This window comes from Prionailurus bengalensis, chromosome A1 (genome assembly GCF_016509475.1).
Source record: "Prionailurus bengalensis isolate Pbe53 chromosome A1, Fcat_Pben_1.1_paternal_pri, whole genome shotgun sequence".
NCBI lineage: Eukaryota > Metazoa > Chordata > Mammalia > Carnivora > Felidae > Prionailurus > Prionailurus bengalensis.
Window position 1 is genome coordinate 198,362,968 of NC_057343.1, and position 18,733 is coordinate 198,381,700.

At 43.9% G+C, this 18,733-nt stretch overlaps 2 protein-coding genes across 4 annotated transcripts in view; both read right to left on the reverse strand.

Annotated features, from left to right (window-relative positions):
• Positions 1–437: 437 nt before the first annotated feature.
• GRPEL2 (GrpE like 2, mitochondrial) lies at positions 438–13,387 on the reverse strand. 3 transcript variants are annotated; one of them, XR_006300023.1, is made up of 6 exons: positions 13,105–13,233; positions 10,351–10,504; positions 9,268–9,349; positions 5,066–5,499; positions 1,354–1,672; positions 438–794 (listed from the first exon to the last, which is right to left on the reverse strand). XR_006300023.1 is itself a non-coding variant. In XM_043598240.1 (4 exons), the coding sequence occupies exons 1-4, from the start codon at positions 13,370–13,372 to the stop codon at positions 5,135–5,137; spliced, it is 771 nt and encodes a 256-aa protein (XP_043454175.1). In that variant the 5' UTR covers positions 13,373–13,387; the 3' UTR covers positions 5,054–5,134. The 3 variants fall into 3 exon arrangements, 2 of the variants coding, with proteins under 2 accessions (XP_043454175.1, XP_043454184.1); XM_043598240.1 differs by lacking the exons at positions 438–794; positions 1,354–1,672 and having other exon boundaries at positions 5,054–5,499; positions 10,351–10,406; positions 13,105–13,387; XM_043598249.1 differs by lacking the exons at positions 438–794; positions 1,354–1,672 and having other exon boundaries at positions 5,054–5,499; positions 13,105–13,235.
• A 2,446-nt stretch (positions 13,388–15,833) lies between these two features.
• AFAP1L1 (actin filament associated protein 1 like 1) overlaps positions 15,834–18,733 on the reverse strand; it is a 63,088-nt gene continuing 60,188 nt past the window's right edge. The window contains exon 19 of the mRNA XM_043598265.1: positions 15,834–17,658. Within this exon, the coding sequence (XP_043454200.1) occupies positions 17,635–17,658 (24 nt within the window). The 3' untranslated portion in view covers positions 15,834–17,634. The remainder of the gene's footprint in view (positions 17,659–18,733) is intronic.

An 18,733-nucleotide genomic window follows, 5' to 3' on the forward strand; every position in this document is an offset into this window, starting at 1 on the left:
CAAACCCTCAGACACTTCACTTCCTGGTTCTTCTTACCCTCTCTTTTTTGTGGGCTTATTTTCACAGGCTTTGCCATGAGCACGTGCAGAAGAACTGAAATCTTTTCATCACCTCAAAGAATGTTCATTTGTTCCAATCAGACTACTTGTTGCCTTACATGGGCATAAGCCACTTCCGGTAAGGCTGTAACCTCTGTAGTGCTCAGCCAATGAGGAATCAGGGGAGGGACTTGCAGACTAGGAGATAAATTGCCTGCTGTAACTGCCCCGAGTGTGCCTCTCCCTCAGACACCCGCTCATGCAGGAACGTTCATTAAAGCCTCGCTTCACTGTGCTCTGAGGCTCCGTGTCCCGCTTTGATTGGGGCAGCGGGCTTATTTCTCACAGTAGGGTAAATTTTATTAACTTTAAATTTCAACTTTTTTTTTTTCCAAAAAAAGTTCTCACATATTTATTACTGAACCAATCTATTGGTGCAGAAGCATAGGAACAGAGAAAAGTCATTTTCCAAATAAAACATGTCTATTGTTCAGGTAGTAGAGAAGTTTACAGTGATAGGATATGAGCAAATGACGTTCATGCAGCATAAATATGTATGCCATCTCACGTGGGATTTTTTTAGAGACCCAGTGTGGTTCTTTAATGTCTCCTCTTGGAGTTGTGTATTTTATTACCAGTTTTCATCCAAATCCACTAGAGAATGGGACGATTCTGCTGTTGTTCCTTGGCCAGGAATCACTTGATACTGAAAGCCTTGTGAGAAGACATGGTGAGAACAGTCAATCGCACACACACTGCGACGGTGGACAAAAGGAGAGAGGAGCTAAAATTCAACACTTAAAAAAAAATTTTTTTTTTCTTAATGTTTGTTTTTGAGAGACAGAGTAGGAGTGGAGGAGGGGTAGAGAGCCAGAGACACAGAATCCGAAGCAGGCTCCAGGCTTCCAGCTGTCAGCACAGAGCCTGACATGGGGCTGGAACCCACAAGCCATGAGAACATGACCTGAGCTTAAGTGGGATCCCTAACCGAGCCACCCAGGTACCGCGAAAATTCAACTTCTTGACTCGACTTTGCTTTTAATTTTAAGGTCTTTGTGAACTCTAGAAACTTTAGCTGTGTTTTCTCCTATTAGGAAGTTCTTTCCATCCTACAACAAACCCATTGATAATGGGTGAGCACACCGAAGTTGTGGGACAAGTTCAAAAGAGCTGTAAAAGCAAGGAGGGAGAATTCTGGTGGCCGAGGTGCAAAACTAGTGAGGCTGGAAGTGAAGCTGGGAGACTCTATCAATTACCTATTACTGCATAACAAACTGCCCCAAAACTTAGTGGCTAAAAGTAACAATCACTTACTTTGGCCATAAATCTGCATTTTGGGCAGGACTCCGATCAGCTCATCTCTGTTCCATGTGGTATCAGATGGAGCTGCTCCACTAGGGGCTGGAGGATCCACTTTCAAAATGGCTCCCCAAGAGGCCTGGCAAGACGGTGTTGGCTATCAGCTGAAAGCTCAGCTAGGGCCCGTTCCACTTCACGAAGCCCTTCAGTTTGCTCTTAAGTTGATGGCTGAGCTCTAAGAGTGAAGGGCCACGCAGTCAGGCCAGGTATGTGGAAACCAGTTGAGCAGATGTATGGACAAAGCCAGGTAGAGCTTGGCAAGAACTCGTGGAAGCTGAAAGTCAGAATGAGGCCACATGTTAGTAATCTGGTTGGGAGGATCAGAAGCCTAGCAAGTGAAGCGGCCGAAGCAGATAATACAATTAGAACCAAGAAACAAGCATAAGAAAATAAGGCAATGACAGAGAGGAAGGCAGAAGCAGGAGTCCAGATCTAAGAAATACGGAGAAATCAGAATGAAGCAAGGCAAGGAGGCAGGAAAACAGGTAAGACTTCAACCCCAAGGCAGGGTGTGTGATGCCTGCATCTCACTGCATGCACATAGCTGGGCCACTGTGAGATCTCAAGGAACCTCAACGGTGCATCACCAAGATGGGTCTACAATTAATGCGGTGGCCATAATGTCAACAATTAGACAGACAAACACACTAAACACATGATCTGCGGTTACATCAACTCAGGTTTTATTGAAGTTGCTTCTGAATATCCCTATTTAATTTGCTTTAGTGTTCAAGACCCTTTCTTCACTTATCAAATCCTTTGCCATGAAAGAGCACCAATTAATCTATCAGTATCAAACTGATTCCCTTATGGCCGTGAAGAAAATCTGTAAAAGATTTGTAGACTGTTAGACTGTACGAACTAAAACACCAAGATCCCCTCTTCAAGTGAGCCAAAGCTTCCTTACACAACTGCAGGCCTACAAGATGACGCTTTCCCGTCAAGATGAAAATAATAAGAGCACTGACACAATTTTCTTGTTCCTTCGGTCTGAAAGTGTGGATTTATGTTTAAAAAAAAACAACAACAGAAAAAAATGAAGCTGGCAGGAAAATAAGTCACTGTGATTGATTAAAATACAATTTTTTATAGAAAAGCATCACTTAACCAGCCTTCCCTTTTCCTTAGACTTTAGGGCAGCTATAAAAACAGAGGCAAAACCACATATATAATAAAAAGTAATAAAAATAAATATTTGAGGGCCTACTGTAGTAGACAGTTTACACATTTCATCCAATCCTCACAGTACTGCGAGAGAATTGTAATCATTGTACAAACGAGGAAGCAGGCTCTGGAGGGTGAGATGACTGGGGCCCAAGGTGACACAGACTGGGCTGGGATTTACATTCAAGTCAATGCTTACAGAGCCCCTGCTCTCTTATGCTGCTCTGGCGCCCAAAAGCCCAACTTTTTGAGATTCTTACTGTTATAGCCCCATCTTCTAAATTTACACTTTTAAGTCTGCGTAACTACTGAATAACAAAAAAATCTAAAATTCTCCTCAATCTACTTGCTAAAATGGGAGGTTGCAAGGAATACTAGAAAACTCTTGAAGTACTTGGAACATTCCATACCTAAAATTATGGTGGTTCTAAATCACTGATAAATGACAGCTCGTAACTCATGAAAGCCTAGGTAATTGTCATCGGCTCCTTTTCTTGTCACCATCGGTCAATCTCAAAGGAATGAAGGCAAAAAAAATCCAGTTCTGATTGTGAACTCTGATGCTCATTAAGTTTATAGTACGTACTTAGTGGAAAGCAGAAAGCGGTTCTGGTTTTAAAAATCTTGGGGCGCCTGGGTGGCGCAGTTGGTTAGGCGTCCGACTTCAGCCAGGTCACGATCTCGCGGTCCGTGAGTTCGAGCCCTGTGTCAGGCTCTGGGCTGATGGCTCGGAGCCTGGAGCCTGTTTCCGATTCTGTGTCTCCCTCTCTCTCTGCCCCTCCCCCGTTCATGCTCTGTCTCTCTCTGTCCCAAAAATAAATAAAAACGTTGGAAAAAAAAAAAATCTTATACCAGTCTTTTGTTTGCTTCTTAAAAGCATGTACTTGCTTCTTTTTTTTTTTTTTTTTTTTTTTTTTTAAGTGTCTAATTCTGGTGGAGATGGCAGGGCCCATTGGGGGATGGTTTTATTGATATGTGCGGAGTGTGCTAGAACCATCTATGATGTCTAAGAGGATAACTTTTACCACTCCACGGAATGGGGTCATAAAGTTCTAGAAATGGATTTACTTTATGGGTAACTGACGTAAAAACCTGAACCCATGCAATCTGGACCTCCAACGACACTTGTTTGCTGGGGACACACTTGCACGTTCATTACAGAACTGTTGAAGCTTAAATGATTAAAGCTAGTATCTAGTTATTCCTTATTCAAGTCCTCACAGAAATTCAGTTTACTGGTTTTAGACATTTTTGAGTCCAGTTCTTAAAAGATGTCTTCATTCTTAAGAAGCTGAAAGGGTGAGAGGAGATCATCATTAAGGCCTCTTCGAACATTACAAATCCATAAGTGACCTCCTTTCTAAAGTCTGATTCATAGGTCATTCATTCACTTATTTACTGACCAAATCTGTTACAGAGCACCAGGTATAAGTAAGACTAGAAAAAACAAACAAACAAACAAAACCACACAGTCTCACTAACTCCAGCTAGATATTAATACATGTGACATAAGACAAACAAAAACTAGAAAACAAAGTTTATCAGTGTGAGAGAGGTAGTGATTTGTGAGTACCAAAAAAAAAAAAAAAAAAAAAAAAAATCAGCATAACTAAATGAAATGAGAAATTGTAGGAACCTATTTTTGTCCTGACCACCTCCCTGCATAATCTAATAAAGGATGATAAAGCAAATTTGACGAAGTGGAAGATTTAAGGGCTAGTGGAGAGAAAAGCTGTAGGTAAATTACTTATACAGACCAACCTGGATCATTGGCTATGGGTGCTGCTTCAGTTACCCTGAAATGATTATATGCCCAGGGAGGCTGAAAATTTGAAGGTAACTCAGCAAAGACAGCACAACGTTTCTTGGTCATACTTGCTTGAAAGGGACCTCGTATCTTGAATTTCTTGATACCCCTTGCCTTCCAAGTCTTGCCTTGGCCTTAATTAGCCTTTGTAAACGGGAACTGGAAAGGGACAATGAGTGTGAATATGGCCCACCTGGTGGGGACTACAAGGACAAAAGGTGGCTAAAAGAAAAATAACAAGGGGAAGTCCTAAAAAAAAAAAATCTATGTGTATAAAAATCAACCCAAACGATCTAAATTCATGTAACTCTATAAAGCTTTAGCATCTAAGTACCCAGACGTTGAATCAATCCCTACCATCTCCTTTTCCCACGAAATAACAGATCCTATATAATTCCTGTTACAGAGACCATTAGAAAGAAACATTTAGCTGAAAATACATAAACATATCCTCGTTTCCATCTTTTAAAAAGATTTTCAATTGATAGTCATCAGAGTACCAATTTTAAAATAATTTTCTTAAACAGATTTGGACAAAGGCCACAGGATCACTTGTCACATTGTTCAAATGCCCAATGGCAAGACTTCTGATGAGACCACATAGGTCACATTAAATCCGTAGAGTATTTTAGAAATAAAGCCAATATGACTAAATCCAAAACAGATCACATGAAGTACCTCATGTACAATACAAACCTAGTTTAATAAATAAAGGAAACACAGGTGACTGTACTCTGGGAGAACATCCAGTTCCTCACGGTCCTTTCATAGTCTTCTCTGAGACTCCACGGCCACTTCCACCTGGGCAAGTCTAATGGTGCGGCCATGAAGCTTGTAGCCATCTTGCCTTACTAACGCCACGGTGCCGGGCTGTACCCCAACGCCAGCGGGCACGTGACAGATGAGTTCATGCTCATGAGGGTCGTATTTGTCACCGATGGGTGTCATCTTCTCTAGGCCATGTTTGGCAAACACACTTTTCAGCTTTGCTTCTAAAAGTGATAACCCTCGGAAGATCTTCTCCAGAGTGAGCTTCTGGTCCCCGGGCTCTGTTTCTTCAGAAATGTACTCTGTAGTCTTCTCCAAAATGTCTGCCACCTCTACCAAGTCCTTACAGAAACTCTGAATTCCTAGAGAAACCACACACTTTTATTGTTTGTGAGGAAATCACTTTGCTTTTGGGGGTGGGGTATGGGGAAAGCCCACATAAGGGCTAGCCTACTGGGCACCCCAGAAGCAGGAAGATTGCCACACAGGACTCAGGGGTCAACAATTACCACCTGAACCCAACTGACAAACCAGTGTTTCTCTGGGAAGGCATACGACCGGGCAGCCTACCAGGAAATGGGGAAGATGGTTAGAATCTAAGACCTAGGTAAGACTACACAGGGGAAGATCAGAAACCTGTCTTTTAAAAACCTGGTCAATGCTTCTTGTATTTTTGTTGCTATTCACCTTTAATATTGAGTTATGTACATTTTGAAAATTCTCACGTCTCAATTTTGCTAAGGCATGCATTCTCAATAGGGATAAGACATGAGTATGTCATGGGGCAGGGGGCAATAATACAAAAATTATTTGATAAGACCATGCTAAGGGAGATTCAAGAATGGTTATTGAGAATCGGCTAAAGAGGAGCAAGAAAGTAAGATACTCCGTAGGTGAGGTGAGTCTTCAGCTGCCTGCTAGAAGTTACGTATACTTGCTGGACATGGGCCATGAAACTTGCTTAACCTTTTCAGTCACAAAAACTGTTCTGAAACTAAACTCAGTTGTTGAGAAATCTCATTACTCCCAATGCCGCATCTTGATTTTTCTTACAGAAATGATAAGGAATGTCATCATTACAGGTATCTATCATAACAGCAAAGCAATGGTAAGGGTGAAAGACTCCGTTCTGGTTTTAATCCAGGGGCAGTTTTAAGGCCATGTGTCGTAACAGATAGCCAGTTTAACCGTACTCAGAGATAAAAAGGAAGCTCAGCCACAGGGAAGCAATAAAAGAGATGAGAGAGAAGAGATTCCCCAGACTTACTGCCTAGATTCTAGAAGAATAACTGACAGAGGTAAGGATTCTATCTTTAACTTCTGGGTGACAGAGATTCACTATAGTATCTTGAGCAAAACAAATATAAAATGATTCAAATTAGTCTAATAATAACATACAAAATGGATCTGGGGTGCTGGGGGCATGACAGATGGGCAGGAAGAGAAGATACAAGAAATAGGAGAGCCACGTGAAGGAATCAGCTGGTGTGACCCGGTCTGGAGTAGGAGGAGGTGAAGGAGAGGAAAAGGGTAAAACCAGGAGGCGTTTCCAGGGAACCACACTTGGTGTGATCAGAGTACCACAAGATACCTCCCTCACCTCCATCAGGGATGGCAGCCGTAAATATTAATGGCTATTAATGAAATCAGTTGAAAAGGTAGAAGAGATTAGCCGAAGGCTTGAAAAGTATGCCGATTAGATCAGAACACCGATGAGAAAAGAATGTCTCATAAAGATCAACCAGGGGTATCCAAAGCATGCCCTGACTATTAAAAGAAGACATACACTCTAATAGAATTTTGAAAGCTCTAAGCTTCTGGGCGGACTGTACATTGACATGGTACAAAGAACCCCGGCTTCTGTTCAATCAAGTTGTAAGCATTTGGGAAAACAGAAGCCCAGGTTCTCTTGTTTATATAGTGTGGGGTCCACACTCCGATTCTATTCTCATTATTGTTACTTCAAAAGGAAGTTGGTGTCTACATCATTTCTTGCGGGTGGGGGAGAATCTTTATGATCTGTTTAAGAGAAGGTGAGTTATTGAGACAAAGCAATCCCTGGAAGGAGTCATCATGCTGTGTTCCATACTAAAAGCTTTCTAGTGTGTTTCTACCTCCAGACTTCCTGAGCAATCTTCAATTTTTCTAATATTCCTGGCCACTAGGAGGAAATGATCCAGGCAAATGACTTATGTGGCAGGCATATTGCTAGACACATTTTGCGCCATAAATTAATAGATTACCAAACTATTTTATGGTTTAGCTAAATATTTGCTTGTTCCTAGGAACCTTATCAAGTCTTGAGGAAACTGATGGAAGTCCGTTCCAAACTCATCACAGCCTGACTTCTGGTAAGACAACTTACCCTGCACCCCTCAAGCAGGCTAGAAGTCTTCCCCAGGTACCACAGTTGGTTTATTTGCTACAGAAATTCCTTGTAGCTCAAAGTCAGCAAACTTTTCCTATTAAGGGCCATATATAAATATTTTAGGCTTTGTGGGACAAGACGGAAAAAACCCAAGGATCTTATGTAGGTGATCATTTAACAAGAGACAATAAATTCCCCCAATTTTTAACAATGAAATTCAGAACTATATTTATTGACTAACAGGTCGCAGGCTTGGCCTATAGGCTGTAGTTTGCTAAGCCCTGCCCTGACAGTTGGAAGTAAGACACTAAAACGTGGATGAAATTATCAGTGATACAATCTGGGGGTCAGTCCTTAGCTAATACTCAAAGCCTTGAAACGTGATGTCCATAGCACTGAATGAGAAGCAGAAGGCTATGCCAAAGCACTAGGGTTTGAATAGGGGAATGAATGGACAGGACAGGAATGAAGCGAATCCTATGCACAAACAGCAGATAAATGAAGAGAACAGGAGGTAATGTGATACACGGGAATGAATAATAGACTGGGGGTCAGGAGACAATGGACTCATGCCTCTATCTGTCACCAATTAATTTTTTTCAGCTCACCTATAAGAGAAGATTGTACTAGAAAGGACCCAAGGGCCCCTCAAGCACCTTTATTCTATGTGCAGTGAAAGTACAATGGTCTGTATGATATTGTGAGCATCTCAAGTAATCACAGATTTGCCCTCTACTAACACTTTCATGAACATATCTGGAATAAGATGTTGTGTGTTCAGAGAAATACTTCTGAAAGACTTATATTTTTAAGATTTTATTTTTAAATAATCTCTGTACCCAATGTGGGGCTCGAACTTACAACCCCAAAATTAAAAGCTGCATGCTACACTGACTGAGCCAGCCAGATGCCTCTGACTTAAGAAAAAAAAAATTTTTTAATGTTTGTTTATTTTTGAGAGACAGACAGAGCAGGAGTGGGGGAGGGGCAGAGACAGAAGGAGACACAGAATCCGAAGCAGGCTCCAGGCTCTGAGCTGTCAGCACAGAGCCCGATGTGAGGCTCGAACCCACAAACAGTGAGATCATGACCTGAGATCGTGACCTGAGCTGAAGTCGGATGCTTAACTGACTGAGCCACCCAGGAGCCTCAAGAAAGACGTTACATTGGACCAAAAAACCTTTTTCAGTCATCAATGAAAAAACAGATGTAATCTAGCATAACTTCCAGAGTTAATCTGCTTCCATACGTCTTTGAGTTATTTTATAACTTAGTAAGTTGTAAATACTAATGGTAAGGCAAATGGTTATTGCCCATAGTAGTGAAAATTGGTGGAGATACAGCTGATTACTGCTCTATGGATCTAGAGTAATTTTCCTTCTACCAAGAAAATTTTAATATGCCTGATTACTCATGCATCTTGGTCTTTGGATTCTCCTCTGAACATCTTAATGATTCACTTCTTCATTAACGAGTTAAACAGAATTGAATGTAGAAGGCCCAGGATGTTACGCGTACGTGCTTGAGAAATAAAATAAGAAAGGTTTTGGTCAAAACGAAAGCAAGCATTATTGTAGCAAATGGTTCACATGGCAACATTCCCAATAAACATTTCAGAAAGCATATGGCAAGGGTGCAAGAGCAGGGTAGGGACTGGTTTAGGATGCAGCTGTGTTGTTTACTATGTTCAGTTTGCAAAACTGCTAGTAAGCATCCTTAAACTAAAAGGCATTTGAATTTTTATCGTGAATAAATCTCTCACCAAATATCTTGGCATCTTCTACACATCTCTGGGTTCGCCGCCTTATGTTTTCACCATCAGCTACAGCTCTCTGGTATCTCATCTGAACACCAAAAGCAAAGTGAAAATGATCAGAAAACATGCTTGCTGGTGGAAAAGAGTGTTTTTGCTACCTTTACAACCTTCACCCTTGTGACTGATTTTTATTAAAAAAAATGAGGAACTGTAGGAGTCTTAGATCAACTACTCCAAGTCCCCAGCCAAGGCAGGAAGCTACTCTCTTGTGTTTGTGTTTCTTTCTTTATTTTGAGAGAGAGACAGAGAGACAGAATCCTAAGCAGGCTCCGTGCTATCAGTGTAGAGCCTGACTCGGGGCTCAATCCCACGAACCGTGAGATCATGACCCGAGCCAAAATAAGTCAGACACTCAACCAACTGAGGCAACCAGGCGCCCCAGGAACCTACTCTTTATAGCAGCCCTGACAGACTGTCATTTAGCCTCCTACTCTGAACATTGCTTTTCAAGCTCATTATCTTGAGAGAAAGCTTCCCTTTTCACACTCAGCCAATACTGCCACCCTCTTTCATTCACTGAACTGAACTCTAGGACAACGGTATGTTTAGCTCCTTTAATCTCTTCCTCTTTCATTCTTACAATCTTTGATTCCTTTAATTGCTCTCCTAAGACATGCTTTCCTACCTCCTCACTATTCTGGGTGGTCTTGCTTTGGAACTACTCTAATTATCACCCTCAAAGTGTGTTTGTCAACCCAGTACCGGGAGAGTATACCGGATGCAGTCTGATCGGCAGAGTAAAATGATAAGTGACGTCATTCATTCAACAAGTATCTATTGAGTTTTACTACACGCCAGGCACTGTACCTCCTCTGAAGCTACCACAACATTAGGTATCTAAGTACTGTGACACAACAGGTTTTTAAATGACTATAGACTATGTTGCCTAACATACCTAGCAAGAGGGTGGAGGTGGGGTGAGAGGTAAAGAGTCAATCAGAGGAAATTTAATTGAAAAAACTGACATGAAAACTTTATGCAGATATTAAACCAGAGAGAGGATGTGAAGAACAGATAAAATCTACTCACTGTTAAGTCCTGGACTTCTTTCTCCAGTTTCACAGCTTTAAGCTTTAAGGCTCGTTCTGCAAGAGAGGGCCCAAGGTCATCGGGAGGGTCCTCAGAACTGCAGGCCTCTCCAGCAGTTCTCTGGGTGGCGGTGCTGAAAGGATGCAGCCGTCCCCTAAAGGGGGAGGGAGGTGGCACGTGATGAAAAAAATGCTATCACAAAAAGCCAAAGTGCCCTCAGTCAGTCCCTCTGCGATCGCTTATAAAGGGCTAACTAAGGGGCGCCTGGGTGGCTCAGCTGGTTGAGCATCTGACTTTGGCTCAGGTCATGATCTCATGGTTTGTGGGTTCAAGCCCTGCATCAGGCTCTGTGCTGACAGCTTGGAGCCTGGAGCCTGCTTTGGATTCTGTGTCTCCCTCTCTCTCTGCCTCTCTGCTCCTTCCCCCCCCCCCCCCCCCCCCCCCCGCCACTCGGTCTCTCTCTCAAAAATAAAGAAACATTAAAATAAATAAAGGGCTTACTAAGTCGGGTTTTATTTTCATCTCACAGAGTGTGAGAGAAATAGTATCATCACCTCAACTGTATAAATGAGAAGACTGACGCTCAGAGAGGCTTATGACTTGCTTAAGATCACACAGCTAGTATTCAGCTGAACCACGGTACTGAACACAAGGCAGCAGAAATAGCCAGAAGTGGGGACACAAAACTCAGCAAGAGTAAACCAAGTTCTAATACCCAGAACCAGCAGGGCAATATCAGAAGCAGGAATTCAAAACACAAAGCCATACATTTCTGGTTCAATCCTTCATTTCACAAATGGGGAAAATTAAGCCTAGTAAAGGGACTGTGTCAAACTGGAGTTAGGCCTAGAATTCTAAAGCTTTCTTGACCACAAGTGCTTAAGTAAGGCTTTTATGGAAGAAAACCTGTGTTAGGGGAAATTCTGAGTTGGGAACCCACTTCTCTGTAAAATCACGTCAATTAAATACTTATAAAACACTATACATTCCAGCGGGTGCACTAAAAACAGGTGAATAAAACAGATCTTTGTATTCAATCATGTTTGTAATCTGGAATTTGGTACAGCTCAAATGTCTGACATACAGTTGTTTACAAAGAAAGACATTTAGAGCAGGGGCTACTTTATAAATCTTGGATTGTAGCAGTTCTGACTCCTCCTTCAAGGAAGTTTCCATTACACCTCCTGGATGCTCATAATTTGACTTGAAGTAAAATCATCAATAAAAATCAACCCATGAGCACAGAGCTCTTTAAAACAAACAGTTTACATATATAAACTGGCATATAATGAAGGGCAGTCACTGGGGTGACATCCACGCAAAGATTTAAAGGGGGAAAAGGAGTTTGCGTCAAGAAAGGGAGAGGGAACATTCAGTATAAAGCTATGGGCAAGATGACTTTTATGTTCCAGACTTTCCTTCCAGGCCAGGACTGGGCTCTGCTATTACAATCTGGTGTCAGATTATATATGGTTTCTCCATTTTTGGTTCAGAAAATATGATCACCATAGATCTGGGGCAAATCACACAGGGTGAAATACCTCCTTTCTCCTAACCCCCTAACAAACCTACATTTATCCAATTGAAATTAGGTCAAAATACTCCCAGGGCCAGTTTAAAGAGAAAATGGCCAAAAAAAAAAAAAAAAAAAGAGAGAGAGAGAAAGAGAGAGAATATGGCCAAAGCCCAAGTCTGAAGAGGAGAGTTGAGGCTGATCCCCTCAATTCCTCCTGCTTCAGAAATGGAGGGGAAATTTTATCAGAAGGAAACTTTCTTCTTCTGGCCAGTACCTACATCACAAACTGCCAAAAAGACTTTAAAAAAAAAAAAAAAAGCCAGAAACCTTGAATTCAACCTCACACCCGGGTGCTAGGGCAGGGTGCTAGCTAGGTCAGGTGTGTTAAGATAAAAAGGTGACAAATAGTTATGTGAAATTCCCGGAGACCCCGCGGCTTAATTTACACTTCAGGAAGGCCAACCTCACCCATCCCCCAATTCACTCTTTTTTTTATTCTTTCTCAGGAAGAAACAGTTAAACACGGAATCGTTCCTGAGAATTAACGCTGCTCACTAATTAAAAGAGCGGATTCCAGAGCCCTGAATCTGGGGCTGGGTTCCACAATTATGGAGGGTTTGAGTTTGGATAAGTTACTCAACTTTTCTAAACCTCAGTTTTCTCGATTGAACGGGAGAATAAAAAGAACTACCCATACAGTTCTACAATCAGCATGACAAGTGATCGATAAAAGGTGCCGCAGCCGATGGTGAAAAGCAGCAGCAAATGGAACTTCATAGACTCCGGGGAGCAGGTGGAAGGGCCGTTTGGAGAGGCCAAATCCAACGCCCTTCTTTTACCGACAGGTAAAGTGTAGCCGGGATAATAGGGAAGGGACTGGCCCAGAGGCACACACGGAGTCAACGGGGAGAATTCCAATTTAACAGCGGACACTCTGGCTGGGGAGGTTGGGAGTAAAGGCCGGGAAAGGTACATCCCCAATTCAATCGACGCTTGGGGCTGAAGAGTTCCCACCTCCGAGGAACGTGACCTCCGCTCTTCCCACCTTCTTTGGCCTGGCGAGAAGGCGCGACTGTGTGCCTCAGTTTCCTTCTCTGTAGAATGGGGCCGTGAGCGCCCGATCGGAGCAGCCGAGAAGCTTGGTGGATCAGCTCGCGCCCTTCCAGCCCACAACCGTCCTTCCAGCTCGCTCGTCTCGCACTACCCTCAACCCTCCACTCGCGGCCTGCTTCGCTTACCTGCCTTCGGACGCGGCACTCGAGGCCAGGAGGCGCTGCACCAGCCGCCGGACCGCCCACACTGACCGCGCGGCCATATTCCCGAACCCGGCTGACGGAGGCAGCGCAAGCGCACTTGCTCCAAATGACGAGATGCGCTAGATGCCACTCTTCCCGGCAGCCTTCGCGGGCTCTCCCGGCCCAGGGTCCGGGTCGCGAACGCCACACTTCCGGCTGTCTTTGCGCGCCGTGCTCGTGTCCATCCGGTGTCCCCGACGGAACGCGACATTTCCGGTCCCTCGCGCGTGGGGAGCGTAGGGTGGGTTCCTGTTGTAGGACTCAGGCTCCGTGTTCGTCGAGAAATCCGCCGGGAACACGGGGGATCTCAGCTGTACCCTCAAGGGGCTTACGTAAAGTTGTAAACAATAAACGAAGGCAAACGCATTAAGTCAAAATATGACCGGTGTTTAAAGGTGAGGGGCGTGGTGTCACGGAAGCCTGGAACATGATGTGGCCGAGTGTGGGCAGTTGCCCCCAGAAGGAAAAATAGTTGAATTGAAAACTGAAGGATGCGTAGATGCAAAGAGGAGGAAGGTGGTTCAGGTAGAGGTAAACAGCTTTTGCAAAGACCCAGTCAATAGGGAGAGTACATTGCGAGTAACGCGCTGAAATATTGGAGGGAAGAGGGGCAACACAACACAATTAGCGGAACAGATCACGCGAGGGATTTAAAAAATTGGAGCCCGACTCCCACATCACTCTTACTGCTTTCTCCCCTTCCAATTCCCTTGTTTTCTGACTTTATTATGTTTTTTAAAATGCGTTCTCATTTCCCTTCGCTAGAATGTGAGCTCCTTTAGGGCAGAGATTATCTTGTCTATTTCCAATGAACGGTGGAACAGTGTCCTGGTGTAGTTCAAAATTTTTTTGTTGAATGTGAACTTGAGTCTTACTCTGATTGCAGTGGGAACATGTTACAAAACCTTTACATGTGTAACGGGTGGCCTTGACTCCCCTATGACAGATTGCTGGATCTAAGCAGAGAAGTAGGGAGACAAGCTGTTGGACTAGTCCATTCAAGGGAGGGCTGTATTTTTGTCCTGGGGCTCCTTAATAGACCTTTGTAACCACCCTATCTGAAGTAGCTACTCTTTTAGGTGTGTTGGGCACGTTTTTGTTTCCATATTAGTATTTCATTTGTTTTCTTTTCTTTCTGTTCTCTCAGCTAGAGTTTGAGCCTCATGAGGGTGACTGTGTGGTCCACAGCTGTGATTTCTGACATCTGTCTAGTACAGTAGGTGTACATGGTAGGTTCATACCAGATGTTTGTTGAATGAATGAATTGTTGGTGTCAGTGGAGATAGGAAGAAGTGGAAGAATTTTAGAGAGATTTAGTATGGAAAACTGACAATATAGACTGGTGATTGGGGTTGAGGGCATTTGGAGTTGCTAGACTAGTTACTGCATCGTCCCCAAGGTAAAAACAACAGCAACATTATTTAAGAAATGGGAGGTGTGTCCTCATTATTCTAAATCTTCACCATAACATGGTTTACTTGTACTGCAGCTATTTGGGTCAGATTTTCTCTCCTGGTCTGCAAGTTCCTTGAGGACAGAGCTGGAGACTTTTGCATCTTTGTATTCTATCCAAGGCCCAACTCAAATGTGTTGTAACCAATACCTTATGTCTCCTTTTCGTCTCAGGAGAAGAGCAGCGTGGGTGCAGAAGGGATTATGATCCCCTTTACATTTGAGAAAACTGAGGCTCCGAGAGGTTGGTACACCTGCTCAGGGTCCCCGACTGATCCAGGGACGTCAGAAATCTGATAGTCCCCACACTTGGGGCAGGGTCAGGAAGGATGGAGCTTCAGCTCCACCCTAGAGCCGTGAGCCTATACCTTGAAAAAAACAACCAAACGAGGCATTTTCACAGACAAGGGCTGGCCTCTGTGCTTTAGCCATTTTGTTTGCACTCTCTTAGCTGATTGACTTAACATCAAGGCTGCATACGTGCGTCCATTCATTCGTCTAGGTATTAAGCGCTAGTGTGCTTCTGAATGCTGCAGTTCGGGGGTGGGGGGGGTGGGGGAGGTAAGACATGAAGGAAATAGAACCTTGGAACTCAGAGGAAGGGTTGCTGGCTCCAGCACCTCCCAGCTGTGCTCTCCTGCAAGTGACATAACCCCTCTGTGCTTCACTTTCCCCACCTGTGAAAACTGGGATACCAGAAACTGTCGCACAGAGTTTTAGTGCAAACTAAAGGGATAATGCCTGGAAAAGTGATTAGGTAATGCCAGGACTGGCTACATAATTTAAAGGGCAAAAGGGGCACCCGGGTGGCTCAGTCGGCTAAGTGTCGGTCTTCAGCTCAGGTCATGATCTCACGGTCCGTTTGTTTGAGACCGCACTGGGCTCTCTGCTGACTGCGCAGAGCCTGGAGCCTGCTTTGGATTCTGTGTCTCCCTCCTCTCTGTTCCTCCCCCGCTCGCGCTCTGTCTCTCTCTCTCTCTCTCAAAAATAAACATTAAAAAAAATTATTAAGAGGGCAACAGCAGCACCTTAAACCAAACTCAGGGCTCTACTCATCTTTGTGACTGCACACGGGTTGTGTGCCCGTGAAGCTGGCCTTGGCTGACACAGTACCTGATGCATGGAGTACTCGATAAATGCTTATTATTAATTCTGTGGTGTCGCAAGATCTATCAGTGGGAAGAGATGCTCAACCCCAAAATAACACACTGAGGACACACTGAGGATGTAATTGGAGTATTTGGTGTCATTCCAGGATCCACACTTAAAAAAAGAACATTAACAATCCAGATGATGTGAGCTCCTTTCTCGTTGAAGATATTTAAGTGGAATCTGGATGCAAACTGTCAGTTATGGATTAGTTGCCTTTTAGCTTTTTGGTGGCTGTAATAACCATATACACATCATTTCTTCAGTAGAAAGAACGCAGAATTTTTAGTCAGACATTTGTTATCTAGCTGATAATGAAAGCCATTATTGACTGAGGATTTCTTGTTTCTCAGACAGTATGCAAAATGCTTCCCATGTATTATCTCATTGAATCTCCCCAATAGTCTTGGGAGGAAAATAGAACCATTAACTGGGTTTCACAGGTAAAGAAAACAAGAATCAGAGAGGGCGAGTGACTTTCCCAGAGTCACCAGCTGGTCAGTGGCAGAGGCAGGGCTCAAACCCAACCCTGTGTCGATCCAGGCTCATAAGCCCTAAGCCTTACGCTTTGCCACTGGCCAGCTGGACGATTTTGGTCAGAGTTATTTTCCCTATTCGGGCTCCTGGCTGTCTCCAAGGGTGGTAAAGTTTGGATAAGGCACACGTTTGTAAAGCCCTAGGTAGGGTAAAGTGTGTGAGACCTCCATCAAAGTGTCCAAAGGCTGTTCTGGGATTTCCCTTCTCCTTGAGCTAAACTTGGAGCTCTTAACAGTTAACTGGCCTTATCTGTTTTTGGAAGGAAATGTAAAGACCTCAATAGCGCCTATAGTGTTGAGAAAGTAGCGAGTGGCACAGCAAGGAGACTGCCCCAGACTTGAGGTCCTTGCTTCCCCATAAAAGTATCAAGTGTAAGTAAAAGGCACTATGGCAGAAGTGAGCCACTGTCCTTTGATTCTCCCTGATGATTTTACTCGATCAACAGATAAGGAAGGGCAGACCGGGGAGGGCCTCCAAGTGCAAAATAAGGATAAAGACATAAAGAGCATCACTTGGATTTCTAACCATTGCTCCTGGTGCCTGAGTGTCACATGAAGTAGGTAAAGGACTTGACTGACCACAAATGGCCCCACCCTACAATGCCTGCAGCATCCTGGGGACGTTAGAAACCAATGTTCCCATCACTCTCGCTAAGAGCTCGAAATAAGTCAGCTGCTGAGCCTCCCCTTGCCTGCTGCATCTCCCATCTCTAATATGAAAACCACTCCACTGTGGGGTTCTGGTAGCTGCATCTGCCTGGTTGTAAGGCACAAAAGGGCTGACTGCAGAATTTGCATGTCGTCTATAGCTTTCGTCCACCTTTACGTAGGCAGGGAAATTCTACTGATAGTTCGGCCTATTTATGTTGTCCAGTGGTTGTCGGCAATGCCCAGCATGAATCCAGTAGGGCCCAAGTGTGATCAGCTGATCAAGTCTTGTCTCTGTGCTGTACCACTGGCTTCAGCACTGTCTTCCTTTGCCCTGAGGCCTGGGAATGGGATGCTGAGAATGGGACTTATTCACGTGTGCTTTCGTTCCTTCTTCGGAAGAGAGGGCAAAGACGTTTCACAAAACCTGTGCAACCGTGAGGGTTTCTGTCTCCCTCCACCCGTTTTCCACCCTCTGTGAAGTTATAAGGACACTCTCCGTGTCCCTCTTCCCTTCTACTTCTTCCCTCCCCATATCCCCTAGAATCATGCGGACGGAAGATAAACGCTGGTCTTTTGGGTGCCCTGGAGAGCAGGGGCTACTTCGATTCTTTTGGCATCTCCTGGTGAAAAAAGTGTTTCCAATGCAATCTCGTATTTCCTTAGGAATGAAATCTTCACCCTCTTTCTAGGTCTTCTTCATTTCCCATTCCTGAAGGACAGAAAGATAGGACGAGTCAGTTTGCTGAATGTTCTATGTGACTTGCAGGATAAAAACATTCTACGGCACCTAATTATATAAAGATCTCCACGGACCAGATTAGAGAGCCATGGGTCCTAGTCTCACTCTCTCTCTGTAGCCTTGGGTAAGTCATTTCTCCACACTGGGGCTCATCTTCAGGGGGGGCCCAAATATCACAAAGTTTGTCCTTCTCAGACAAGGAAACTGAGGCCCATAGAGAGGAGAATGGGGACAACTTTTGACGCTAATGCTGTTCCACCGGACCTTGGTGTGGAGGAGGAGGCTGATGAGAGAGAAACCAAAGCAGTTTGGTAAGGAAGGGTGAAGGCAGGGGGCTCACAGGGCTCCATTCTTTCCCCTGGAGCTGTGTAGGGGGTTCATCTGAGAGGGATTTTACCCCTAAATGATGCAAAGGGATTTTCAGCCAGCTCTGGAGGTGATGGTGTGAACCAGGGTTCACAGGGATGGTTCGAACATTCTTGCTAGGAAGCTTCCCCGATCCCACCCTGCTCTTCCCCCAGTGTTCACCATCTACACTGCAGTTGCCGAGGGCAATGACAGGAATAATCACCCTTAATTCCTTTCTTTTCCTCATCCTCCACATCCTCACCAGGAAATCCTTCGTCTCTACCTCCAAAGCCATCCACTTCAAATCACCCCCACCAAACCTTTCTCATCTCTCATCTAGATGACTACTTCTGACTGGTCTCTCTTGTCCCCTTACCAGTTCTCACCATTGTTCCAGAACGGTCTTTTAAATACGTAATTCGTCTCCAAAAATTTTTTGCCCGGAACTTGCCAATGACTTTCAGAATGTTAAAACAAAATTCACAGTTCTTTCCATGGCTTACAAGGGTCAAAGGGAAGCGAACTGGCCCACAGGCCATGTCTGGCCCACTGCATGTTTTTGTAGCACCCATCAACTAAGAATGATTTTCACATTTTTAAATGTTTGGAAAAAAAAATCAAAACAATAACGGTTTTTCTTGACATGTGAAAATTTTATGAAATTCAAACCTCAGTGTCCATAAATAAAGTTTTCCTG